Source organism: Mustela lutreola, chromosome 9, assembly GCF_030435805.1.
Source record: "Mustela lutreola isolate mMusLut2 chromosome 9, mMusLut2.pri, whole genome shotgun sequence".
NCBI classification, from domain to species: Eukaryota; Metazoa; Chordata; class Mammalia; order Carnivora; family Mustelidae; genus Mustela; species Mustela lutreola.
This window is the reverse complement of record NC_081298.1, coordinates 121,082,998-121,110,464: the sequence shown is the minus strand read 5'-3', so window position 1 is coordinate 121,110,464 and position 27,467 is coordinate 121,082,998. Positions and strand designations below refer to the sequence as shown.

At 49.3% G+C, this 27,467-nt stretch overlaps 1 protein-coding gene across 1 annotated transcript in view; it reads right to left on the bottom strand.

The window, feature by feature from the left end:
- Positions 1 to 7,258, bottom strand: part of GALNT14 (polypeptide N-acetylgalactosaminyltransferase 14) — a 210,268-nt gene extending 203,010 nt beyond the window's left edge. The window contains exon 1 of the mRNA XM_059188697.1: positions 6,569 to 7,258. Coding sequence (XP_059044680.1) covers positions 6,569 to 6,697 — 129 coding nt within the window. The 5' untranslated portion in view covers positions 6,698 to 7,258. The remainder of the gene's footprint in view (positions 1 to 6,568) is intronic.
- Positions 7,259 to 27,467: the final 20,209 nt, after the last annotated feature.

Below are 27,467 nucleotides of genomic sequence, written 5' to 3'. Positions count from 1 at the left end.
CACGCCATAGAGACCTCTTCCTCTCTCCCCCCTCTTGGCTTCCTCACGTTCATTAGGTCCTAGGATGGCAGCAGCTGCTGCCAAAAGCAAAGGCTGCTGCCCTAGAAGGTCACATCAGGCCATTTATTCTGAAATACCAAAATACCAGAGCCAGCAGATTTCCAGAGCTTCTGCAGAACTCCCCAGGGCACCCGAGTACGCGTGTGTGTTCTCACATATCCCAAAGGGGTTCTTTCTTAATCAGCTCAACATCTGAGGACTCGGAGACTGATTTATTTTTTTGGTTAATCTAGCGTTTCTGGTAAAATAATTAAAAGATAAGTAATAGACACGGAGTATCTGTGGCATAATTATTTATAGCCATGAGGTCTCACTTTGGAGTGAATCGCAAGTCACCCGAATCGACAGAGACTGCTGGTGGAGCAAGTGGCAGACGGGCCCCGGGGCCATGGCAAGCCACCCGCATTTCACAGCTGGGGAGACTGGGCCTGGGAGAAAGGACCTGAGTTACCCCTGGCGCCCGCCGACAGGCTGCCACACATAAAAGAAAAGCCAGAAGGTGAAACTGCACATGATTACAGGACGGGAGCTCCCAGGAGAGGATGGGGACTCTGTCTCCCGACTCCAGTGAGCCATGCGTGTCTCTGAGGCTGCTGGGGAGCAGGGAGGCCAATCACCCTCTCGAGGTGCTACGGCCCGTGGCAAGAGTCAGCAGCCCGCCAGTGCAGGCAGCGGGCACGGCCACGCTCACTTCCCCAGCAGATGGTGGGTCTAGAGTGTTGGTCTCTGGGGCGGAATGTGCAAAGCCATGGCAGGGTTCACAGACTGCCCCGAAGAGAGGAGCGGGGAGGGGACAGATCCCCGCTCTCTAATTCAGATGCTTTTCCAGAAATGCAATGGGGACTTGGAGATGCTCTGGAAGAGCGACAGAACCGTACACATCAGACCCTCAACAAGGGCACGGCAACACATCCCTTCCCACATGCCTGGAAATGGCTAAGACTGTTTAGGAAATTTGGGATGGAAAGCTGCGGGAGAGGATGCAGGCAAGGGAGGTAGACGTGCTGAAGCAGGCCATGCGGAAACCCTGGGCCTCGGGCACCAGCCCCGGTAGCCTCATTCTGTCCCTGTTTTGTTTACAAATGACCTCTGATGAGTGGAAATTAACACTTTAAAATAATACAAACGAGCAACCTGGATAAAGGGTTGTCTCTAGACAGGCTGGGGAGGCTTGTGACAGGGACATTAATGTCTCTTCTTGGTTTTGTCCCTTGTCTTCTCTGATTTGAGCTGGCATCATTCTACGCCAACAGGAACATTTGAGACAGGGATTCCTGGTCTTAGTTTCCAAAGGCATGAGGCCACTCAGGGGAACAGGGTTTAGGGAGACAGAGAGCTCCCCAAATTGACTCAAAGAGGGTCCCTCAGAACAGATCCATCCGTCCCTAGGACAGGGCTTCTTGTCGGGTCCTGGGGGGGGTGGTGCTGCTGGCTGGGAAAGCAAGCTGGGACACAGGTACAACCTGGGCAGGCCAAAAACAACCCAGGGTGAAGAGATTCTCACCAGCCTAATGGCCTGGATTTGGGGGACTGGGGGAGAGGGCAGGGTTTTTTAAAAAAGCAGCTTGTTCATATCTACAAAGCAAAGATATGCCATTTTTGGACACCTGACAGTCCAACCTGCTGCTTTCTTATTTCCCATCCTCTTATAGCGACCCCTGCTGGACCCCGAAGCAACACTACCCTCCACCTGCTCTAGGAACCTCCACAGTGGGGGGAAAACAGCCCAGCGCAGGGCACAGGCACCCACACACAAGAATGAATGAAAGGATGAACATTCATTTGACAGCGGGCTACTTCTGGTCGTGCCAGAGTCAAAATTCCCTGGACAGAGTCCAATATGCATGCTCAGAGTATCCGCAGATTAATAGGGTCACTCTTTCTAAAATTCATAATTTTTTTTTAAACGGGAGAAATGATCTACTAAATGGGGAATAAAATAACAGTGTCACATACTCCAGGCGTTTGTGGTATGCAAATATTACGGAGAGACAAGCTCCTTTCTAATAGTGTTTGCTCTATTTCTAGTAGAGCACAAATACATCTACATGGGCCCGAGGCACTTTATTCAAAGCCTTCACATTTCCAGTACCTTCCTCAAAAAGTACCCTCAGGCTTCAAATTCTTTTGCTTTTACTAAGCCCTAAGCCCCTGGACTAAATTTAGTTTCTTGGAAGTCAGAGACAAATTTGCTGCCTTTTTTTTTTTTTTTTAATTCTGTCGGTTATTGTATAATTCTCCAAATGGCAAACAAATGATAGGGGAGAGAAGAAATAAAAACATGTTTCACATATTTTTAGTGGTACAGTATTTATCACTGAAATACAGTTTGAATTAAGACATCCAACTTGTTCTATGATTTTCAATTAGGAATTAGAGCTCTGCAGAATTTGGTGGGGGGGGCAGTAAAAGAATCAAATCAACATTAAAAAGTCAAACTTCAAGAAATCTTTACTTGAGCTATTAATAGAACCAGACCTTCTTGGAACTAAAAAAAAAAAAAAAAAAAAAGAAAAAGAAAAGAAAAGAAAAGAAAAAGAAAGAAATCCAATTAATTTCCTTAAACTAGGAGTGCAGCATGCCTTCTCTACATCAGCAGAATTGTGACAAGGCATGGATTTTATCTTATTATCAGGCCCACTTTAGAGATCCCATCACTAGGTGAGTAAGGATGCTTCCCAAAGCTGGCAGGGAAGGCAAGGAAGGGCCTGGGAATAAGAGACTGTCCTAGACCCCAGGGAAGGCAGCTTGCTACATGGAAGCTACACAGAGGGGACCTGGGCCCAGAAGCCCCGGCCACAGTCTCTGGTCCCTCCACCAATCCCCTGACCTCTCTAAATTGTTTAAAGGAAAGGAGCCCACTGCTCATGCTTTGGAAAATAAGCTGACACCCTCTCCCACAGTGGGAAGATGCCCAGGCAAGACGAAAAGTTCCTGAAGGCTTCCACACACCCAAGGCAAGAGCTCCCCCAGGACTATTTCTTAGAAAAAGCCAGGGTACTGCACTTGCTCAAAACGGAGTTCTTTCCCTACAATAGACAAGTGTCCCATCGGAATCTCTGCTGTTGAGGAAACAAGCTCTATCTTGGCAATGATTCCTAAACCAGGGGTGCTCCAACCATCGGATGCAGCCTCCCAGGGGACCCTCCCCACCACAGTGTGTCCAGTCAGAGGAGCCTCCTCTGCCCCAGCAGATCTCCTCCAAGGGCAGAGCCAGACGTCCCTCCAAGTACACCAACACCCTCGGCCTTCCCTGGAGCTTTCCAAAGGCTAGCACCTAGGACTGAGCCATGGATATGCTGGACAGTAGGTTGGGAAGCACATGCTATAAATACCCCAGCCTCCCCCCATCACCCACAAGTGTAGACCCGGGCAGTCCACACAGCATAGTGAGCACCATGGACTGGGCCTTTGAGTGGGCAGTTCCCTAAGGGATCCGGGTTCCATTCTTAGCTCTGATGTGGCCACTTAATAATAACCTTGTTAGCTTGGGCCGATTGTAAAATTTCATCATCCAGTCTTAACTGCATAAAAGTATTTTCCACCCCTCCAGTTGTTGTGGAGATTAAATGAGCTAGTATGCATGAACTAGAGTTTGTGAACGTGTGAAGCCCTACATAAATTCTAGCTATCGTTATTTCACATGTGCACACACGCTCATGCCAGCGTGGTCCTTGAGGAGCTCCAGAAGGCGGAACTCACTCAGCCATATTTACATGGGGCCAGCTAAACTGCAAAAAAAAAAAAAAGAAAGAAAAGAAAAAGAAAAAAAATCAATATACTTCCTATTCTTCTTCTAGCTCCAAATGTTATTCATCAATAGGCGGCTTCCGACTTACACGGAACACTTGTAAAGACAGTGATTCTGGGACCTTCTCCCAGACCCACAGAATCCTAATCACGGCAATAACCCCCAAAGCTCGTGTGTTCAATGAGCTCTCCGGGGGATTCTGACATGCACTCGGGTCTGGGAACCAACCACGCTCCTCTGGGCAAGATGTGCAAATTTCAGAAATAGATCCGTCATGGCAATAAAATCATTCTGGCGCCAAGGACTCTTTGTCTCTCCATCTCTTTCTCCAGATACGTGTGCCAGACACAAATACACACAACAAATATATGTGGACATGTGAAGTCAGACAAACGGGAAAAAACAGGAAGGAGAAATATACTAATAAGGGTGCCTAATAATAAAAGAAATCACGATTTTAGAAGTCTATAGAATTTGTGTTTCTAAAGAACACAGAAAATGGGGGAAAAAACAGAAATAAGCAATAAAGACAAAAAGCAAGGGGTCAAAACCAGAAGACCCCCTTCTTCCATGCCTGCACAGCACTCTGCCCAGAATTCCAATATCAGATTACTCCCTCCACCTCACCCACTACTCATTTGTTTGTAATTCTGCCTCAACCAGGAATTTGTGAAGCTTCCCACCTCCCTGGAAGGGGGCAGGGACCCAGTGTTCTCATCCCAGCAACCTTCAAACCTAGCACAGAGCGGGGCACACAGCTGCATTCGATAATTGTGTGTTCAGCGCACACTAAAGGAGAGGCGGGTAAGGACAAAACACAGAGTGCACAAAGAGGGATAGAGATTTCTTGTCCCAGCTCCCTGGTGTAAACTAAGAATAAGTAAGCTTAAGGTAATGAGGTTCAACGCAAAACAGGAGAGAGTTCATGTCCCTGCAGGCTTCATTAACCGCAACACAAGGAGCAGACCCACCCCGGGGGAAAAGGAAGAAAAGCTCTCCAGATCTACAGGCAGGTCTGAGGTGAGAAAATTGATCCAGTGCTCCAAAGGCTGTTTGAAATCACCAGTCTGATCTCGTCACTCCCCTACTTGCTACCCCTCCAAGGGCCCCTAGCACCCACAAGGTCCTACTCAATCCGACCCTTATCCACCTGCCCTCAGTCTCACTCGTGCCATCAGCCACGTGGTCTATGCTCAAATTATGCCAAACGCACACAACCTGCTGTGTCATTCCTCTGAGCCTGTTGGGTACAGTTAACCTCTACCTGGAATGCCCTCCCTACCTCCTGGCAAACCTACTGTTCATCCTTCTCAACTCAGTTCTGTTACATCCTTCTCCTCCAGGAAGGCCCCAGGCTCCCATGATGCCCAGAGACATGAACCCTGATGGCCCTCTGCAAACTGGAGGGTCCTGGACCCTTTCTGAGCAAATCTCCTATTCTCAAAGAGCAAGTTCTACATCTCTGTACCCATAGCCCCTAACACACTATTTGGCACACAGCACACTACCAATAAATTCGGCATTAGTGAGATCCCAAAACCTACATGCCAGAACACTTAGCTAAAAGGGGCTCTGAAAGACACAACTTAATATAGTGGAAAGATTCTGAATATCTGAGGTCTGAGTTCGAATCAGAATGACTAAGGCAAGGTACAAAGACTGAACTTGCTTCTTAATCTATGAAATTAGGAGACCCCCCCCAACTTACACAATGACTTACGAAGAAGCACCCACAGTGTACCAGACACAGAGTGGGTCCTCTGTACCAAACTTACTGGGGAGACTCCCCTCTCGGTCCCTCCCCCCTTTTATTAGCTTCCTGCTTGAGACCATAACCTCCTCCAAGGGCTTTTTCCCAAGTCCCTGGAGGGCTGCTCTGGACCCCGTTCATAAATGATGCCTGCCTGGCCCGGAACCCCCAGGCCTCCTTCTGTGTCCCGTGGCGAGGTCTGTGAAAGAGGGGAGCAGGAGAAATGGGGGCTCCGAATGACAGGTAAGAGTGAGCCCGAAGGGAGAACCTTCTGCCTGTGCTGGGAGGAACGGCTGGGCAGGAGTTGGAAAAGCCACTTCGATCCACATTTCCCCAACTCCCCACCAACACCAAGGCGTCTGCTTTTACAGGCTCCTCAGTGGCGTACAGGGCACATTCAACTTCCCACGCAGCTGGAGAGCTCGGGGACAATTAGAAAGCCGGGTGGCGACAGGCCGGTGGGCCCCGGCAGCAAGATTGCGGGAGGCTGCACGCGCTCGCCCGCGATGCACACGCGCGCACGGCGCACCCCGGGCCTCCGGCCTCCCCTGGTCGGGCCTGGCAGCTGCGGGAAGGAAGGAGGTCAGCACCGCGGCCAGACTTCCCGCGGGCGCCAGCACCCACCTGCCCTGCCCTCCCGACCCGACCGCCCGCGACTCGCCGCGGCGTCCACCGACCGCCACCCCTGGGCAGCTGGTCTGCAGCGCCCCCTCCGCCCCGGGACCCCCGCGCGCTGCCCAAGTTCGGCGCCACTCTCTGTCCGCGAGCGCGCGCCCGCGACCCACACCCACTCCCACTCCCACTCCCACGCTCCGCGGGTCCCGCGGTGCCCAGAGCTTCTTAAAATCTAGAAATAGCGCCTTGTGGCCGCATCCGGCGCCCTGTTACCTGCCCGCGGCACCCAGACCCCCTCCCCGGCTTCCCGGGAGCCCGCGAGCCCGGCGCGCGGGCTGCGCGCACTCCTGCAAACCAGTGCCCCGCGCCCACCACGCCGCCCAAGCCCATACCTTGGGGGTCGGCACTTCAGGTCCCGGCGGCACCTCCAACTTCTTCTTGGTTACCCAGAAGAACAGCAGCACGGTGATCCAGAGCACCCCGAAGATCGGCAGCGCCAGGCGGCGAGTCAGACGCCGCATGGTCCCGTTTGCCTCGCCTTCTCCGCGGCGCTACGCCCCTGGGGCACCCCCTGGCGGTCAGGGTCGGAGGGGCAGGAGTCCGCGAGAGCCGCGGCCCCGGGATCCCGGTGCAGGGCCGGCGGGAAGCTGCTAGGCAGGGGCCCCGCCCGCTTCGGAGGAAAGGGAGCAAGGGCAGGGGTCTCGGGGCGCAGAGCGGCAGGGAAGGACCGAAAGGCAGCCAAGCTGGACACCCGCTCCCGCCGGAGAAGCGCAGTGGCAGCCGAGATGCTCCCCGAGCCGCCGCCGCCGCCGCAGCCTCGCCCGCCGCCGCCGCCGCGAGGGAAACGGACTGGAGCTGCGGGGAGGGAGGAATCCGAGGCTGTGCCCGGCACCCCGGGAGGAACACAAGGGAGGAGGGAGGAGAGGGAGCGAAGGGAGAGCGTGGGCCCGACAGAGCGACTCCGAGGAAGCCCGGGCGGGAGCGAGCGGGGCTCTGCAAGGGGGCGCTACCGCCGCCCGCCGACCGAGGCGCACCGTGCTGCTCTGGGGCTGCCCGAGCCGAGCCCCGCACGCAGCTCCCGGGCCGGCCTGGGCTGGGGCGGTGCCGGGCAGGAACTGTGCCCCCGCAGCCCCGCCACCCCAGCGCCCGGCTGGGACCTCGGGGCCGACCCGCGCCCGGCAGAGCGGGGCCTGGGAGGACTTTCCCGCTCGCCGCGGGGGCTGCACGTGGAGCTCACTCCCGGGGCCCGCCCCCAATGCACCTGCCTTCCGGGAGCCGGCGTGGGACTGTGGGATCGCGGGACGCGGGCGCTGGCGGAGCTGCTCCCCCAACCATGGTTCGCTGTCCTGGGCCGCTTAGGCCCGGGGCCGAGTTCGGCCAGCTCCCCAGGGTGTTTCTACGCCTGCCTGAAGGTGCCTGGCAACTTTTTCCGCTTAATGGAACGATGGAACGCTGAGCAGGTCTAAAATTAACTTTAAAGAAATCTGTCTTAAAATTAAGGCGCAATTATCTCCCTTAAGGGTTTTTCTCTCCCTGTAACCATCAGGGCTCTGTGCCTGTAAGGAAGCAGGGGTCCAAAGTTGCGCCAACTCATGGTGTACCTGGAAAATGACCCTGGGAAAAGCCGCCTTTTCCCAAAGGGCCTTGGAAAGTGCGTTCACCTCCTTTTTGCAGATGCAAACTATTTGGGTCTAGATGCAGAGCAAATTAGGGATTGGATTCCCTTGTAGGCCTCCACTAGGCTGGGATCATGCTGCTGTCACTGGAGGAGGGGTTCCTGGACTGGGTCAGATTTAGGAGCCGTGTGAATAGTGGGCAAGTCCTTTACCTTTCCCCAGCCTTGGATTCTTCACCTATACAGTGGTGGGGATGGTAATTCTTCTGACAATGAGGGAATAGTTGTGAAGGCTGAATTCGAGGTGCTGTGTTTCTGATCATCTGATCCCTCAAAGAAGGGTATGAAAAACTCTGTCCTGCCTGGGGGACAGCAGCTGCCAGAAAATGCCAGTGTCATTTTCATGTCCCCAGCCAGAGCTGGAGGGGAGCTGACTGATGGGGACGCGCGGATGATGTAACTAGCCCTGTCTGGCCCCCCCTCCCCAGCCCCCACCACCTGCCTCTCCCTGCAGAGCTTGGCAGAGGGGGAGCCCCATACCCTGTGTGGAGGTGGGGCAGGTGTGGAGCAGGACTTCGGAAATCATTCTCCAGTAAAATAGAGCCCCCAAGAAGTGGAGTCAGATATGGAGGAATCTGCCTGAAGCACCTTGTGCTTGGTACCTGCTCATCCAGCCACAGGGCAGTCCTGCCCCACAGCCCCAACGCGTCCTTGGCCAGGCTGTGGATAAAAAGTTTTGGGTTGGGAACAGAGGTGGAAATCAAAGAGCCCACAAAAGCTGAACACTCTTGGCAGCCTGTCCTAAGGTTCGGCTGAACTCTCAGACCATCACATAGAACCTGGGGGCAGGGTGGGGCAGGGGGAAGGGTAGGGAGCAGGGAGGGGGGTTCCAGAACTCAACTTTATTAGAACTCTGCACACTCAAGTGTTGGGGTAGGCTCCCCAGCCGCCACTCTGGCTGGGCAAAAATCCAGGTAGATCACTGTAATGGGAGGAGTGAGGGGAGCAGAAGGAGAACCCATCCCTGCAGCATCTCAAGCCCTCTGCGTGTCTTCCAGGGGCCTCACCTCGGCCTGCAGGCTCAGGCTGGCGCAGTGTGCTCCTCGGGCTCTGCAGGGGACCCCCAGGCAAGCCACGGAGATGCTCTTGGTTCCAGGCGGGAGCTGCCGCACCGGCCTGTAGTCCATTGCTCAGCGCTTTGTAACGCTGCTCCTGGGTAACAGATGGTCGACAGTTACACAACCGCCAGGCTTTAGAGATAGTGCCTGCTGCAAGGGGCTGAGGGGCATCATTGTGTTGGGCATCTGGGGAAACTGAGGCCCCGGGTTTCCCACAGCAGCTCCACACAGGGACTACAATGTCTGGGAGAGCAGGGAGTGCCTTCCGAGGCGCCTGCTTCTTAAATCCTTATTTTGTCCTCTACTCAAGTGGAGATGATTCCCTGAGCCTGTGGAAGCTGTCAAGGGAATCCAGTTTTGCCAAGTGTCATTACCTGATCCAACCCAAAGCCATATTAGTCTGGGTTGTCAGACCAAGAACTGTCATCAGGATTGATATCCACTTCAGATGGGACTTGAAACATCTGGAAGCCAGGGGAGTCCCCGCACAGGACCCAACCCCATAGGTCTCTTCCAGGACCCAGCACCGGGTCCCCCACACTCTGGCGGATATTTAAAACTTTAATAACCAGCTTAAGTAATGCAGAGCACAGTTGATCGCAGTGGGGGATTAGCTATCGTTGGTGATTAATCCAAGTTACTTTTTTTCTCATCACAGCTTATACGGGGAGGAAAAGCTCCTAGCAAAAGATTTAACATAGCAGGAAATAAGATGAATTAAACAAGTACACTCATTAGGAATAAGGAATTAGGAAGATTCCCGTGCCCTAAAACAGATCCGCTTCCCTGGTCCTGACGTCCCTGAGCCAGTTCCTCATTTCTCCGGGTCTCAGTTTCCCCATCCATAACGTCATGCCCTCTCAAAGGCCCTTCCAGCTCACGCACGGAGGGTCCTAACGTTCCTCACCCCTGGATCAGGACTTCTCTGCTACTCCTGTCATTGGCAAGTTCCGTGTAAGCTGTTCTCTCCTCACAGCCGAAGACATTAGAGAGGAAATTGGGTATTGGAGCAGATGTGAGTCATTCATGTTCATATAAAAACTATGGAATAAAACCCATTATGGCCCCGGAAAGCTGTGTAAAGCAGCATATGGAGCAAATGTAAGCTGGAAACAGGAAGAAGCTGGGAAGTCCAAGGCACATGCTCTCCAGTGGCTTTGGCTTTGGGCTTTCACACTTTTCCTTCTGGTTTCCTTGAGCCGTCCTCCTGTCATTCTCGCTGAGCTTGCTGCGGAGCCTGCAGCCTTTTGTTCCTTTCAGATCCGGTTTCCTGCATCCTTCCTCTCTGCCCACTGTGTCACTTAAGGGAGAGAGTGTGCGTGCACGCGGGTCTTCCATCTGCATGCTTATTAGACCTGTCACCACCAGCGAGATGCCCTCTGTGCCCACCTAATGAGATTCTTACCCACAGAGGCCCGGGGCAGCTTTCTGTTGAGGTCTTTCCCCCTTTCGGGCCATGGGAAGAGGTAATTGGGGAGGGCAGACTGTGGCACAGTGGAGAGAGGGCATGTGCGCCTACTGGCCCAGCCCTGGCAGGGGGCCCTGGCAGCAGAAGGAGCACACCAAGAATTCAGAGATGTCTTGTCTTTATTCCACAGTCGTACAGACAGAGGTCTTCGGGCCGTCCCCTGCAGTCTGTTCTGTTCGAGTTCTCCAACTGTAAATAATACATCAGCCCCTTTTCCTCTGTGTTCCTCTCCCTTTTCCCTGCCACTGCAAATTCTGTCACAACCACATGCCCCGAGTCTCCTGCAAGGCCTTTTGATAACGTGAGGGAGAGAATAGTTTCAGCTGCATGGGGAATGAGCACGAGCCATTGCCAGCCTCCCTCCTCTCTCTGCCACGTTGGTGCATCTTTGTCAGAAGAATAAAGCCACTGGCTTTTCCTCTCATCTTTGATGAGTAGATGGGTGGCTTTATCTAAGACATCTGAGAATCACCTTTCTGGATCTTTCCCTATCCATTAAACAACTCTTCACCACCCCACTCCCTTCCGCCCCTCCTCCCTTTTGTTTCCCAGGTGTAATTTGCTTCCTCGAAAGGGATTTATATCTTTGCATTTCAAAAGCCTGCTTCCTCTTTCATTATTTGAAATGCCCCCAAACTTTCTTTGTTTCTTCCCCAGATACCCAGCGGAGAACTTACCATTGCCACAGTGATAGGTCTTCACCGGTTGTAGAAAGTGATTCTGTCTCCAGTGGTAGTGTCCTGCCTTGACCTGAGCCATGAACCACCTCCACACTGCTACCCCCAAAGAAAGTACAAAGTTCTAGTTGCATGAAGGGGTGACCCAATTAGCTTAAAGAAAAGTAGAGGAAAATTCTTTAACCTGAATTACCTAGAAAAGTCTCTGAAAGAGGGGAGCACAAGCAGAAGGAATGAAGGGATTCAAAGTCAGCTGTCATTTACTCTCCAGGTCCCCAGAATTTCAGACGGCCAGCTCAGACAGCCATCTGCATCCTCTCTGACTGTCAAAGACAGAACTTCGGAGGCTTATGCTTAGAGGCACCTGTGAAAGGTAGAAGGGCTGGAGGCCCAGAAGGAACAGAACTGTGTGGGTTCTTTCCAATCTGGCAGGATCATCAACAGTGAGAGAAACCCAGTATGGGTTCCAGTGGGACAAACCTCCTTCCCAGGACAACTTCCAGGGGCCAATGGCAGATTCTGTAACCAGGTCATTAGTGGATGTTAGATATCAAGCAGGGTGACCGCATGTCCCAGGTTGCATGAGAAAATCCTGGTTTCTTCCTACTTTCTCGGCGTGATTATTAACAGTACCCCCTTTGACTGTTAAGAAAGTGCTATTTTAGACAATACATTAGATGACCACACTTATGGACAGGAGGGCTTCTGATGATGTTGCCAAACACGAGATTGATTTTCTTAGGTGACTGAACATGGGGGTCTTTGCTGTTAAAAGTACTTTTGTGTGGGTGCTGAGCTCAAGGTAATCTGAATGTTCATGTGGGGCACTTCTAGGAGTAAATGATATTCAAGACATTTCTCCAAAGAGGAGGCAATGTGGACAAACTGAGCAAGCTTTAAATAGGAAACAGTTCTGGGGCGCCTGGGTGGCTCAGTCGGTTAAGCCTCTGCCTTTGGCTCAGGTCATGATCTCAGGGTCCTGGGATAGAGCCCCGCATCGGACTCTCTGCTCAGTAGGGAGCCTGCTTCCTCCTCTCTCTCTGCCTGCCTCTCTGCCTACATGTAATGTCTGTCTGTCAAATAAATAAACAAAATCTTAAAAAAAAAAAAGGAAACAGTTCTATGGCCCACATCAGGGTCCAATCCCTTTTACTGCCTGAAGGTATTTTACACACCTAGCTGCTCACACATCCCAGAAAGCAGCCAGGTGTCCCTTCAAAGGGCAGGGCTTCCTGACATCAGACCCTAATTATCCCTCCAACCACCTCTTCCTGTCACCCCTGTGCCTCCACAGGCCACGAAAGAAACATGAATGAGTACAATAAGATAGGGTCAGGGACACAAGAGCGTAAGTGGGAACAATGCGGCACCTGGGTGGCTCAGTGGGTTTAGCCTCTGCCTTTGGCTCAGGTCATGATCTCAGGGTCCTAGGATGGAGCCTCCTATCGGGCTCTCTGCTCAGCAGGGAGCCTGCTTCCCCCTCTCTCTTTGCCTGCCTCTCTGCCTACCGGTGATCTCTCTGTCAAATAAATAAGTCTTTAAAAAATAAAAGAATTAAGTGGGAGCAATGGAACTGACATTCAACCTTCGTGCTGAGGACACAGTTTTGGGGGGAGGGTGCAAGCCACACATGGAGGCAGTTCCAGCTGATCACTGGCAGTGGAGATGATTGCCAGAGTTTTCCAACTTCTCAACAGAAATAGAAGTCTAGATAACTATGAGACATCTCCTGGATTTTAACTATTGGTAACTAATTCAATTCCCACCCTTGGGGAGGGGGAAGATAATCAGGTGGGCTAAGTTAAACAGATGTCCAGTCCAGAGCCAGCCCGCTGCTGGCCGGTTTACAACCCATCCTTCAGCCGTCAATGTTTTAATAAGCCCTAATATTTCCCAGGCACCGTCATTCTATTGACTTAGAACAGATACATGCCGTTCAGGCCAAGGGGAAATAATGGATCGGAATATGTTAGGGTCAGAAGGGGCCTTGGAGAACATCTAGTTCAGTGCTCCTTGCTTTGTAATTAAGAAAAGTGGAGCCTGAGAAGCTACATGATCTAGCCACAGCAAGAAAACAAGTTTGTTACTAAAGCTTGGGTTATCATGTATCTAGCCAGATCCACCCCCCCCCCCAAATTCCCTAAGCCATGTCCTTCGAGTGAAACAGGGAGCTAAGGCACTTTGCAGGGGGGGCACTGCTAAGCCCAGAGATTTCCAGGTAATCAGTAGAGAAATCAACAAATCCATTGGGAGTGCAGATTCTGGACAATTTCCTGCAAGGAATAGAAATACAAGGACTGTGTCCAGCTCTCGAGAAAGTGGAAGCTGCCATTAGGGAGCAGGCTTGAGGGTTCAAAGACCTCGTTCCTCCTCTCTGTTGAGTTTCCAGTGAGTGATGACTGGCGTCTCAGGGACAGGCTCTTAGGCCCACCAGAGAAATGTCTACATTGCAACAGGAAAAATTATTTTTGTAGCCATACTCTGCACCTGTCTTCAGTTTCTCTCTCTAAGTGCTGTACAAATATTAATTAAACATAGACTATTTGAAAAGTGCTTTTAGCATTTGAACTCAACTGGGTTGCATCAGAGGATGGTATTAATATCATCCCCCTGTTGGCAAAATGCTATTTTTTAAAAAGCAAAACTCCTTCCCTTGTGCAGTTTTCCTCCACACCGACAATTTATTTTGCCCATCCTCTGGCTATTTCACCTTTTGTGTCATCATTTTCATGAGACAAGTGAAAATAATATTTCTCTTGTGCTGCGAAGAGCCAAATCCCTTTTTCTAGCTTGATCCAAAGAAGACGGGGTTGCACGGTAATGGAAAGAAGCCTGATGTACAGTCCAAGCATAAATCCCCAGGGAGAAATAATGCATCTCTTTGAAAAAAAAAAAAAATAGCTTATACTTATGAGGTAGGAGATTTTCAATTTATAAAGGTTTCCTATTTCCTTCAATTGCCAGGATAACTGCATTCCAGAAAGGTTAGGCTTCGCGTCCGTAAGGCAGACCCGCCTCTTGGATCCTGAATGTAAATTCTAAAGCGATGAGGGCTGATAAGATTTCCTCTGAATCTCTGCACCACTGCCCCAGGGATTCTGAGGCAACGCGGATCCAAGGGTTAAAATCCATTACCCCAAGAGATGGCCAAGTTCCTCTCACTGATTTCTTCCCCCATCACCGCGCTCTAGGCCTGACTTCCAAATTGATTTCCTTAATAACTATTAAAGATCTTTTTAATTAAACCAGGCACCCTCTTCCTTGGCAAACTTTTCTTGATGACATCTCTGGTTAATTAAAGGTTTAAGCTGCAAAGACGTATTACATAAGACCAAGGGACGCTGCCTTGTGCCGCAGGAATCAGGGCTCCACTGAAGGGCTGCTCCCACCTTCCTTCATGGCAGAAGGAGCCCCAGAAAGGGTTCACCGTAAAGGTGGTTGGGGGAGGAGGGGGAGTGGTTAATTTTTCTGTCTCCTGACATTCAATTTCTCCTCTCAGGCTTGTGGGGGAAATTTTTATCAGGTGTTTTTCATTAAAAGCCCCATTCATTTTGATTACAATTCACTGATGCTGACAAAACTTTTTCACCTTTCCATCCGAAATTCCTGAAGTAGTTGATACGTAGGGTAATCCGGGAATGACAAATAAAGGCCTCTTTTCACCCAACAATAAAATACAGCCCCCCTCTACAATAGAATGTAGCAGGTCCTCAGAAGAAGAAGGGAAATTGTATATGTATTTGCAACAGTAAATTGCTCTGATCATTTATCTTCTTTATCCTGGTTCTTTTTCTTTTTTTTAATTTCTTTCCCCAAAACCTTCAGGAGAACAGGAGAACAGGAGAATCTGGGGGCCTCAGTCATTAAGCGTCTGCCTTTGGCTCAGGTCATGATCCCAGGGCCCTAGGATGAAGCCACAGATCAGGCTCCCTTCTCGGTGGGAAGTCTGCTTCTCCCTCTCCCACTTGCCCTGCTTGTGCTCCTCTCTCACTGCCTCTCTCTCTCTCTCTCTGTCAAATAAATAAAATATTTAAAAACAAAAAATAAATAATCAAATTGGTAGAATAAGGTAAGGTGTGCAAGATGTCATTGGGGGAATGGAACTTTTCTTCATGCAAAGTTCAGTACCTCTTAAGCTGGAAATCAAACCTGTGACCTTGGCTTTGTGGTCGTTATTATAAAAAATATGGGTCTCAAACCTAGATGCACGTTATTAGAATTACCTCTGATGGCTGTCAAATCAGATAGCTATGTCTCACCCTAAGCCTGCTGAAATTCCCTGGGTAATGTTTCTAGGCTCCCAAGTTTGGGAACTACTGGCCTTAGTCCCTAGGTTCCAATTGAGTTCGTTATGCTTCTAGGCCTGCCTGGAAATGAGAAAGACAGCCTATTAGATCAATATTTTGGCTCTGCCGATGACTCAGACAGACAAAACAAAGAAAAAGGAAATAGAACCTTACCAGTATTGCTGGGGGAAAGTGGATCCAATTCTAATGAGACACCAAGGAGGGAATTAAAAAGACTGTTCCACTCATGTACTGTCATTGGTAAGTGCAGCTCCATAATGGTTCTCAAACCAGCGGAGCGAATCAGAATCACCTGGAGAAAGTTTTACTGGTCATTTTTACTGTAGAAGTTCTCGAACACACAGATAGATTATATCCACTCAACGGTCACACCTGTAACATAGCCACCACCTAGATTCAGAAGTGGTTAACGTTTAGCCATATACACGTGGGCCTGCACAGGTATGCACATCACACAGTTCCTGAACCCTTAAAAAATACACTACAGACATCATGATACACAACACTAAAACAATAACCCTAAATAACCCCCAGATACTTCAGCACACAGTTTTGAAAATTAGTGACATCCTGGGCATAACCACAACACCATTATCACACCTAACTGAATTAAAAATAGTTTCCTAAGATAATTGGACACTTCGTCCGTAAGCAAATTTCTAGGGGACTTAAAAAGACCGAAACAAAACAATGAAGTTTCCTGTCCAAATTCCCAAAAATGTTTATCCAGAGAGGTGACAACTGTGCTCTGAGAGACACTATTGTAAGGTGACTAATTAAGAACGCTTGTCTTTCTAATAGCTGAGCTGCGGTTCACGGTTTATGCTGGGAAATTACTGGGCGATTTGTATGGCACTCAACAGTCCTTATTTCATGTGATGTCTTTGCAAAGCTACTCTAAGGTGGATAGAAGTGATGAAGCAGGCGGGGACAAGAATCATTGCGGGTAGATCCCAGTGGCCGCGTGGATTCCTACTCTGGTGCAATGAATAGAGAGCACCGAGCGGAGGGTCTGACCCCGGGAATCCTAGTTCTCAGCGCTGCCTATGGGACGCAGGGCATCGGACACCCCCCTTCTCTGGAGTCTTCAGCTGTCAACGGAAGAACGAAACCGATGGTCTCTAAGATTCTGCTTCCACCTTCCTTTAATTCAATGTATTTCTGCGTCCTCGTTCAAAACCCTTGATTCATCTCCTCTCAGTTCCATAGCAAATGTATACATGGGTTTACTGAGTCATCAGGAAACACCCACTAATAGAATGTTGTGGAGAAAGAGGTGGAGTTGACAAAAATTCTCCCATTTCCGATGGCCAAATATAGCCGGGTCCCTTAAGCTCAAGGAGGGTGTGAGCCAATACTGAGAAACATTTCAGTAAGTTAGGTGGGACAGGGTGAGCCTGAGGAAGATTCTCTCTCATCTGCCCAGGCTGGGAAGGCAGCCTCCCGGAGCAGAAGGCAGCAGGCCGGGAGGCTGGGCATTTTCTTGTGGGTCTGGCTGGCCTGAGGCCACAAGTGTAAGAGGAAAGGGCACATCTCTGTGGAGTCTGAGCCTCCTTTTCCTTGTTCTTTAAAAAGCAAACTCAAAAAAATCTAAGAGCATGTTCCTGGCAGCGTCAACAGCTTCTAAGCAGAAAGGAGCTAGTCAGCTGGAGACCCCCCTTCTGTTTTACAAGGGACCCCAGTGTCCTCACCCCTGCCTGTCTAACAAGGGCTCCATGTTTCCTTAATCCCCTGCCGGGCTCCCCAGCGTTCCCCAGAGCTGGTCCGCAGCAGACTGCTGTCTGACAGGTGAGGACTGGAACTACTTAAAATTCTTGACTTGACGGAGACTTAGATTTTATATGTATTGTGTGAATTTTTTACAAGTAGAACATATTCATGCATTGCTTGTGTAATTAAAAATAAATAATTAAAATCTTTGATGGCTGATGGGTTTTTCTTTTCAGACTCTTCAAAGACAAAGCAATCTCCAGGGTACCGCCTTGGCTCCAAAGTTTTTACTGGTAGGATGTGTGGTTGGGGGTGGGGATCAGGAGTGTGTGTGTGTGTGTGTGTGTGTGTGTGTGTGTATGGTGGGGGGATGGGGGGGGATGAGGGGTGTCTGTGGTGGGTGTGGTGTGTGTGTACTGTGTGTACGTGCCATGGTGGGTATGTTGTATGTGGTGTGGTGAGGGGTATGTATGTGGTTTTGGGGGGGTACAGTGGGTGTGGTATGATGTGTGTGGTGTGGTTAGTAGTATGTGTGTGGTGTGTGTGCATGTGGTGTGGCGGTCAGGGGATGTGATGTGTGTGGTGTGGTGTGGATGGTATGGTGTGTGTGATGTGGGCAGATGTACTTGGGGGTGTAGTGTTGGGGAGTGTGGGGGAGTGTGGGGGTGTGCGGGGATGTGTTGGGGGATGTAGGGCAGTATGGTGTGGATGGTGTGGTGTGTGTGGTGTGGGAGTGTGTGTAGGAGGCGTGGGGTGGTGTGTGTGTGCACCTGTGTGTGTACACTGGGGGTGGGGGGCGGTGTGGGCTCCAGCTTACAGGAACGGATAGTGCTAACAGGACAACAGAAGTGCTTGCGTGCGTATATGCAGACCACGCTGGTGCGGTGAGGAGCCACCGGAGAACTGAGGCTGGGTAACTATGGCGGACCCTGGACCAGCTGTGCAAGATGGGAGAAAAGTCATGGGCTAAAGAACCAAGTCCGCCTGATTCTCTGGGTCTCTGTCTCTGTCTCTCAACCTCTCATGACCTCTCGAAGACTATCTGCTCTTCTTACCCTCAGCACAGCCAGGCCTGTCCAGCTGGGAGCCAGGCCCTCACAACGTCACTCTCGACACCCCCACCAGAGGCGCTGAGCCTGTTTCTTCTTCACAATCCTTTTCCCTCATTACAAACTTTATCACCACTAGCAGCCTGTCCTCAGCCTTTAGGGATGGAACTCACCAGTGGTCAGGGTGACTGATCTGAGATCAGAAAGCCCACAGTCTCACAGATGAGAGTTAAAATCTAGAGCTTTCTGTCTTAGAGAAGCCACACACTCCAGGAACGAGCCCTCTTCACGGGGAGTCAGACAGGGAAGTGACCTTCAAGGTCAGCTGGCTGGTGCCCTGATTCTTTCTAGTTGCCTTCAGAGGAGCGTTGGGTGGTCTGGTTTAGCGACACGCCCCATCCTAGAATCAGCGGAGGTGGTCACCATCTCTCAAAAAGACGGAACTGGAAAAGACAAGTTCTATAACCTCAAGACTGAATAAAAGGCATCCAGACCAATGAAGGCAAAAGAGGCAGACCATTGACCTATGGAGTCAGTCTCACTTAGTGGTTTAGCTTGCGGGTGCTGGAATCAGAGGCCTGTGTTCAAATCCCAGCTCAGCCAGCAGCTGTGGCTACTGATCTCTCTGTCCCCCAGGGCCCCCAGGTTTGAATTGGTGAGACAGAACCTCTGGTTCTCATCTGGGACCTGCTGCTTCTTATCTGTGTGATCTGGGCATGTTATGTAGCCTCTCTGAATGTCAGTGTCGCCATCTGAACAACAAAATGGCATTCAGAATATCTCCTGGCGGGTTGTTGTCAGAGTTTAGAGACAGTGAATACGACGTCCCTGGTACAGAAGGTAATCAGTACGTTCGACATTTGTCACTGCTGCTCAGGACCATGTGAGGCCGGCTAGAGGGGCTGACACCCTGAGGACAAGGACCGCGTCTTCTGTACCTTTGTACCCCTCACCACGTAGTGACACAATGAAAATACTCAGCACCATGTTTGTTCAACACATTTTTTTCTTTTTTACAGATTTTGTTTATTCATTTGACAGAAAAAGAGAGAGCACAAGCAGGTGGAGAGACAGAGGGAGAGGGAGAAACAGATTCACCGCTGAGCAGGGAGCCCGATGCAGGGCTTGATCCCAGGACCCCGGGTTCCTGAACTGAGCCAAAAGCAGACGCTTAACCAACGGAGCCACCCAGGCACTCCTGTTCAATACATTTTTTTAAAGCGAGCATCTCCTTCTACTCCATCGAGAGCCCTACAGGAGGGAATGGAAAGTGATAGGCTGGAAATGGAGCACCCACTCCACTCCTCTGGGGATGAGCCATATTGACAATTCCGGTGGGCATGTGACTTGTGTCTGGCTGCTGACATCTGAACCACTTTCTATTTTAGAGGAATCCCCCCACTTCCATGAGGGACTGAACCGGTCTGTCTTGGGAGCTGAAAAGACCAGCCACTGCCCTTTCTAGCCTCCCTTGCAATGAGAGCCCAGATTTATAATCTCAAAACAAGAACCCAGTTTGCCAAAGTTTTCCGTGGGAGCTGATAAGACAAGAGAGCGGTGGGAGTCATGAGAGCAGGAAGGTTGAATTTTAGGGGGCAAAAGAGGCATGGTGGTGGCAGTGGTGGCCGGAGCAGTGGTGGCCGCATACCTGCCGGACATGGCAGCCAGGCGCACCCTGGCACCCAGTTCTATAAGGGTAACGGTAGCTTTGCTCAGTGGACCCCCTCTGCAGTGCAAGGCTCGGTGTACCCCTGGAAGCTTCACCCCAATTCCTCTCAATATTCTGTTTCTGTTCTACCAGTCATGGTAATGTCCTTTAGCTTCCAACCCCAAACTTGACAGATCTAGCAAGGGACGGAATCTCTGCAGTTCAGTTTCCTCATCTTTAGAAAGAGGTTCATGCCTTAGGGACAGCAGGAGGAGGAAATCTATGCCAAGCGTCTGGCACCAAAGGACTCAATAAATATTATTTTCCTATAGCGTAACTCCGGTGGCGGCCACAAAATTGCCTTGTGTTCCTTTTTTGACTTTAGAGTGTTGGTGTACCCTGGGGGTCCACATAGTTCTAGAGAGATTCCATCTTGTCAGTTGGTTCTCTAGCTAGAGTGAGGTCAGGAGGCCAAGAACAAATCGTACCATGTACACATTTGTATGTCAAATAAACTGTACGCATTTCTATGTCGCATCACTCAGAGCCATCAACAGTGATCTGTATGAGACGCAGCCAGGTTGAGGACCAACAGTGGCCCTCATTCAATAAATAAATAAATAAATAAATAAATAAAGCCTTTTTTTTTTTTTTTTTTAAAGTTTCCCCCAATCCCCCAGATGAAATGGGATAATCCTGGTGCAAATATTCTTTTAATGCTTTCAAGACTCTAATTCCTTGCATTTTCAAGATTTGCTGAACTGGCATTAAAAAAAAAAAAACAGTTGTGGCGTTATTACATCTTGACACCTCTTTTACTCACAGACTGGTTGGTTTTTGCCCCTTGGTGAAGGCCCCTGCCCTTTACGGCCATCATTGGTGGTGATAAAGAGCCCGTGCTCCGACCAGGGAGCCTTAACAGAAATTCTAGAGAGCTTATCACTGATGTAGACTCACCTTGCGGATTTGTAGATGACTTTGAAATTTGTTAACTGCAAGAAAGGAAAACCACTCATACTGGCTTAAGCAAAAAGGAGGAATTCATTGGATATATAGCTGAGTAGCTAACAGAAGGACAGTAAGGACAATAAAGACAGCCAAATCTCAGAAGAATTTCTCTCTCTGTTTCTCTAGCACCACATGAAGCCTTGCTACGAATCCTCACAGTGGCTGTTTTCATTATATCCCCCTGGATAGCCACGTGGATGGGTCCCTTGTTCTACCTCTCCTTCTTCCTTGTCAAAAATAGTAGCCTCACGACCATTAATATCAACCTCTATGACCTTCGGGCTTTCTTTTCCTTCATAGCACTTACGATGGCCTGAGCACATAGGCTATGTTTATTTATTCTAGATCTCTCCCTTGCCCCACTAGAATGCAGACCCTATGAGGAAAGGGACTTTGGTTTAGGCAACATTACATCACCTGTGCCCTAAAGAGAGTATGATGCATAGAAGGTGCTCGTCGATTGTTTTAAGTGAATAAAGAATGAATGAGGGAGGGAATGAATCTTCCCTCTCTCCCCAGGCTTGTTCTCTGCTTCTGGGTGCTCATAGAACAAAATGGCTGCCTAGCACTAGTCCCTGTGACCTCCCCTGAGTCCTCTCCCCAATTCAAGCTCCTGATTATTGACTAATTTAGTTTCTTAGTGAAATCCCTGAAGAGAGAAAGAATCCGATTGGCTCGGTTTAAACTACAAGTGAGTTCCTTTGGAGTCCACTCTATGTCCCAAGACCCTTAGTTGCAGAATGGCACCGAAGCACAAAAAGGCAGCCAGCACTGTGGGAAGAAGGAATCTGCATCTTTCATAAAAAACCATCACGTGCACAGTCTTTGTTTTATTTAATTTTGTGTTCCCATTGGGAAGTTGGACAATCACTAATCAGTTTTTGTTATTATACACACACATACACACACACAAGATATTTTTAAGAATGCACAAAACACACATGTACATGTCTTTCTTTGTGAATGCCCAGTTGTTTCTCTGAGAGCCCTTTTTAGTGGATCTTCTCGGGAACACTGATCAGAAGGCTAGACTTGACTAACTCAGCAAGTTGAGTTTCTATCCTGATAGATGCTTCAGTGATGGTTTCCTTTAACCTTCAGCTCTTTTTCCGCAGGTCATCCAGCTGGTTATGAGCTGAACTATTTTCATCCCCACCTCCGCCCTGCCCCTGTTCCTGCCAGTTCTTTCAGTATCTTTCCCCGGCTGACTTTAAAATGAGACAAACCCCCCTACTATGCTATAAAACTCCATGTTTCTCTTTCATCCATCCCTCACCCAGAAGAAAATCATCTCAACCAGCTTCCTCTCCTCTTTAGCTAGAGTTGGGTGCAATCACTGTGATATTAATTAATTAAGAGACTCCTGGTCTGGTTGCCCTGGCAATGCTCACCAAAGCGTCAGAACCTTCCAACAAAATAGCACATCCAGTAGTCAATTAACTGTTTTCTTCACACATAGACGCCAAGGGCACGGAACACCTGGTGCAGAGTTGGGCACCCAGGGGATACTCAGTAAACACTTGCTGACTAGCTGACAACATCAAGGCCAAGGAAGAGGGTGCTTAATCTCCTGCCTTAAACATCTGAAGCATTTAGAGCTAGTGGCTGAGACACCATCCAAAGGGAATAGCAACCAGTGTGATTTTACAAGAGCATCAGCACGGTGGTAAGACCTTAGAAATAATCCAGAAGAGCAGGGAAGGGACTACAAGCTCTTTGGTAGGCCAAGTGGTGATTAGAGGGGAAGAGGGAAAAGCTAAAGTAATTCTTTCTGCCTGTCATTCCCACTACTATCTCCCAAGGCAACAAAGAAGACTCTTCATGTTGGACCTCAGGTTCAGGGGTTCCTCCATAATGACCCGTTAGCCCAACTCATGCTGGGTCTGATGTCCAGGCAGGAAAATCTCCTCACTCAAGTGCAACAGAGAATGCCAGCTATATGCATACACACAAGAACTAGCTTTCAGCTTAGCTGCAAGCATGGATTTTCCAGCTTGTGTCTTCTGAGGCCATGTTTGTGGCTCTTCAGGAAAGTTGAGCCCTCCCAGGTATATCTCAAGTTCAAGTGGAAACTCTTTACTCCAGCACGTGCTCAATCACTGACTGCTTCTCACATTTCTTTTGAAAATAAAGAATAGAGAGACGCCTTTAAGCTAGCCCACATAAAGAAGAGTTTATTGAAAAGGTATGGAACTTGTGGTCACCTGACACAGCTGGGCCTCTTGGAAAGAGGATCTAAGTACTTGAAAGGCACAGAACCCTCTCTGGTTCTCTCTGACACGAGCAGTCTTTCATCTCAGCCTCTCTCCAGCTTGTTCTATCCTCTCCTCTCTGCTTTGTCACTCTTGGCTACTGCATTTGTAACCTCAGCTTCGGCCCCGCATTGGGCTGACTCTGACCCCAGCTCTATCTACACATTGGGCCCAAGTTATGACAAAGAACTCTCTTAGTCCCTTCACTATCCCACTTCCAGATTTTGAGAGCAGAATCTAATGGATTCAGCTCTGCTCAGGAAACTGCTCTAGACCAAACAATTATATAAGAATTAAGGGGGAGGAGCAGGTCGCACGCTACAGTCATGACTGCCTTGGACAACCTCCTCCATCTGGGCTGGGAGCCACTGGCCAAAGAGGAAGCCTTGGCAGGGGCAGAAACTCAAGCTATGTCGACTACAGCTTCTAAGATGGGGAATCTCCTGAGCCCCTTTATTTCCTGAAGTTTCTATGCTTGCTGCCTGTCATTCAATACTTCTCTTTGTTTTTCCATGCTTTCTTTACACCTTTTGAATGTCTTTTTCTGACCATGACTTTTATACTCCTTACCCTCAACTATAGTTACTCTTTGAAAGAAAAAAAATATTTATTATTTGAGAGAGAGAGAGAGAGAGAGATACAGCATGAGCAGGAAGAGTGACAAAGGGAGAGGGAGATAAGTAGACTCCCCTTTGAGTGGGAAGCCCAACACAGGGCTCAATCCCAGGACCCTGGGATCACAACCTGAGCTCAAATCAAGAATCAGATGCTTAACCCAACTGAGCCACACAGGCGGCCTTCCACCACAGTTACTCTCACATGATAGTCCAAGATTCCTTTTTGGAGGGAGGATACCATATACAATATGGTATATGATGGCACAGGATCTCCATCCAGACATTCCACATGGCCACCTCCATGATCACCTGCCTGCACCCCACTTATCTGAGCACACAGCTGCTTCCCTGCTTGTTGGAAAACATTTGTCTCCCCAGCTCATGTTGATGCAGTACCCTATAGCCATCTGTCTATGCAAGTCTGTTCTGTAAGTCATTTAGTCAGCAAAATCTACTTCCTTTGGGAATTAGAGGACTTATCCTTAATAAAGGTAGTCATAACACATCAATCAGCATGGTTGCCTGAGTCCAAGTTAAACCATAAACCAGTTTTCACAAATGTTTCAATTCTGACTTCTAGAGACCAATGGCTTAATTCTGATCCCTAGAACTTAAGAAAACCAGGTGCTTTTGGAGTGAGTTCAAGAGTAGCCCCCACTCAAAGGAAAAGCTGCACATAATTCCCTTATTTACCAACTCTTCACCTGGTGTGTGTTACATCTGACCTTCTAGGCAGAGGAGACCCAGCAGAGCAAACGCAGACAGGTCCCTGGTCTCCTGGACACATACATTAACCGAGTATCTGTACTATTGACATGATTACAAAGGAAGATGAGGACAATGAGGGAACAGAGGAGAACACGGAACCAAGGGATTTTATCTAGACTGGGGAGAGGGCTGAACTGGAGGCTTTCCCAAGGATGTGAGGTTTGCATTCAGTGCTGAAAACAAAGTTCCCTAGCCCAGGGGGCAAGGGTGAGAGGAGCACTCCAGGAGGGAAGGCTGGCACGTGCGAAGGCATGTAGCCAAAGGCAGTGTGTTGCATTTGAGGAAGAAGAGGCTGTCCCGAGTGGAGGGATGATAATGCCCAGTGAGACTAGAGAGGCAAAGGGCAGCTCAGCTCCACAGAACTTTCAAGGTCATGTTCAGATCTGTGGGCTTTATCCCAGCAGCCCAGGGAAGAAGAGCCTCCAGAGGATTCTAAGTGGCAGGTGGGTGAGGAAAGGTTAACAGACCGCTGAGAGTATCAGACTCCTGTATTCCAAGACTCCCTTTGGCTGCAAAGAGAAAAACAATTTGGAAGGGGAAAGAATGATGTGGACAGATCAGAGAAGCCATGTCATAGGTACGAGCAAGACTGGGGGCTGGGACGGGGCCCGCGATGCCCAGATGGGGAAGGGCATGGAATTGAGAGATATTCGAGGGAGAAACCAGCAAGGGCTGTGCAGTGTAGCGAGAGAGCTACTGGACATGCATGGCCTGTAGGAATTAACCGGTTTTATTTTGTTTATGTATTTTTATATTTTTGAGTTAACCTATTTTAAATGTGTCAGAGAGAAACTGGCTGAAGTGGAGGAGGGTTGTGTTAGCTCTAACCAGGAAAGGCACCATGGAGAAAGGACATAGCTCTGAGCTGAGGCTTACTGAACATAATGGTTAGATGTGAACATGCAGGAATGGGGGAGACTGGGGACCCCAGATGTTCCCTGCGAACCTGTTCCACAGTTCAGGCGATGGGTTGTAGTCCTAGTGTGCTTTATACATAGCTTTCTAATTGCCCGGTGAGGAGTAAAAGTTGAAAAAATAAATTGGGTTATCTTGAAAGAGCACAGAGACACTCATCTAACACTGGCCGGTGTGTGTCGGATGTCTTCTCCGTGACAGGCATTGTCATGATAGAAGTTGACATCACATTGGCGCTACCCTTCGGATGCTACGGCCCAAGCTTATCATCTTCACAGCCCAGGGAGCAGTCCCTGAGGCAGACCAAAGCCCACCAGCATCCGTGTCACTGGGGGAGCTAGACTCCCAGGCTTCTCCCCAGACCAACCAAATCTGACTCTCTGGGCTTGGAACCTCCCTTCAAAGCCACCTCACTGGAGGGTCTGGACACCCCTCAAACCCCTCGAGTGTGAAAGTGGGGTGAGGGGACAAAGGAGGAAACAAGCATTCTCCAGGTGACTGTGCTCTGTGCGTGACAAGCATTTCACATATTAATTAATTAATTAAACCCTCCCCATGAATTCAACCCTCTGCCATGTTTCTATTATCATGACCTCCATCTCACAGACAAGGAAACACAGGATAAGGAATTGACCCAGTGACACGACTCACATTATAAAATGAAGGTTTCCAAAGGTGAGATCTCTTGTTTCACAAGCGACATTTTTTAAAGCTCACCATGACAGTCAAAACTTGAGACAGACCACTGCCTTTTAGCTTGGCAATAGAATGGCATGGGTCCATGGGAAGAAAATGCTTCATGAAGATCTATGATCTTCCCAACAGGAACAAACAGGCAGAGTTCCTAGGGGCATCTCTCACACAGAAAGAGCAGTCAAGGAGAGAGGGAACACAGGGAAAAGAAAGGCTCAGGGAAGAACAAAACTGACTCACGGGTTGGTAAACCGAGTCAGGCAGGCCTGAAAATCACCGGGACGGCCACTTGGGGAGTAACATGCTGCTATCGCTTGACAAAGTCATTTGCTTGCAGATAAAATGGCCTCTGGAGCACAGAAACTCCCTGCAGAGCCATTTCTACAGGGAGAAACAGCAAGCAAAAACATCAACACCCTCTCCTCCCCCTCTGCTGGCATTTAAGTATAACCACCTGGGTCAGGTACTCCCTGGCCCCTACTGGATTGCAGATCATACCCAGCAAAGCAGACACAAACCCAGAGGACCAAACCTGCAATTAAGCCACCGGGAGTCAGGAGGGGAGAATTGGCAGGTAGAACAAACAGGCACGGAGGCTGCCGACAAGGGTGGAGGTTTAATTCTGTCGAGCACGGAAGACTGGCAAGCATTTCCCAACTGGAGCAGATTATTGCAGTGGAGGTGAAATATTTCATAGGATATTTTCAGAGGGAGATGCATGCAGAGGAAACTGTTCCAAATTTTTTTTTTTTTTTAAGTATCTTTGCAGTAACAAGCTAGGTAGGAGCATGTGGGTAATTGATGCATATGCATGAGAGCATAATTAAGAACTATAAGACCTGGAAGATTTTCAAGCTCTATGGCAATTATAAACTATGAAAAAATACCCTTCCTTGGGGTGGAGGGCTATTATTCAAGCATCTCTCCTCATTAGGGTAGCTGGAACTTACATAGGCACCACACAGAAATGTAATAAACAAGGGTGAGCCGTCATAAACTAATAATGATTCCTGGCTTTGTGTTTTTCCAAGAGTCTTCCCACACATTATCTTATTTGATCCCTACGTGTATTAGTTTCCTATTGCTGCTGTAACAAATTACTACAAATTGAGAAGCTTAAAATAACACAATTTTTTTTTCTATTATAGTCCTGGAAGTCAGAAGTCCAAAGTGAGCCTTCCAGAGCTAAATCAGTGCATCAGCAGGGTGGTTATTTCTGAAGGCTCCAAGGGAGGATCTGTTTCTGGTCCTTTCTAACTTGCAGTCCTTGGCCTGTTGCCCTTTCCTGCATCTACAGGGCCAACCACGTAACACCTTCAATCTCCCTCTGCCTCTATTACCACATCCCCATCTATCCCGCAGGTCTCCTGCCTGCCTTTTGCAAGGACTCCTGTGAACACATCACACCCATATGGATATTCCAGGATAATCTCCCCACCCCAAAAT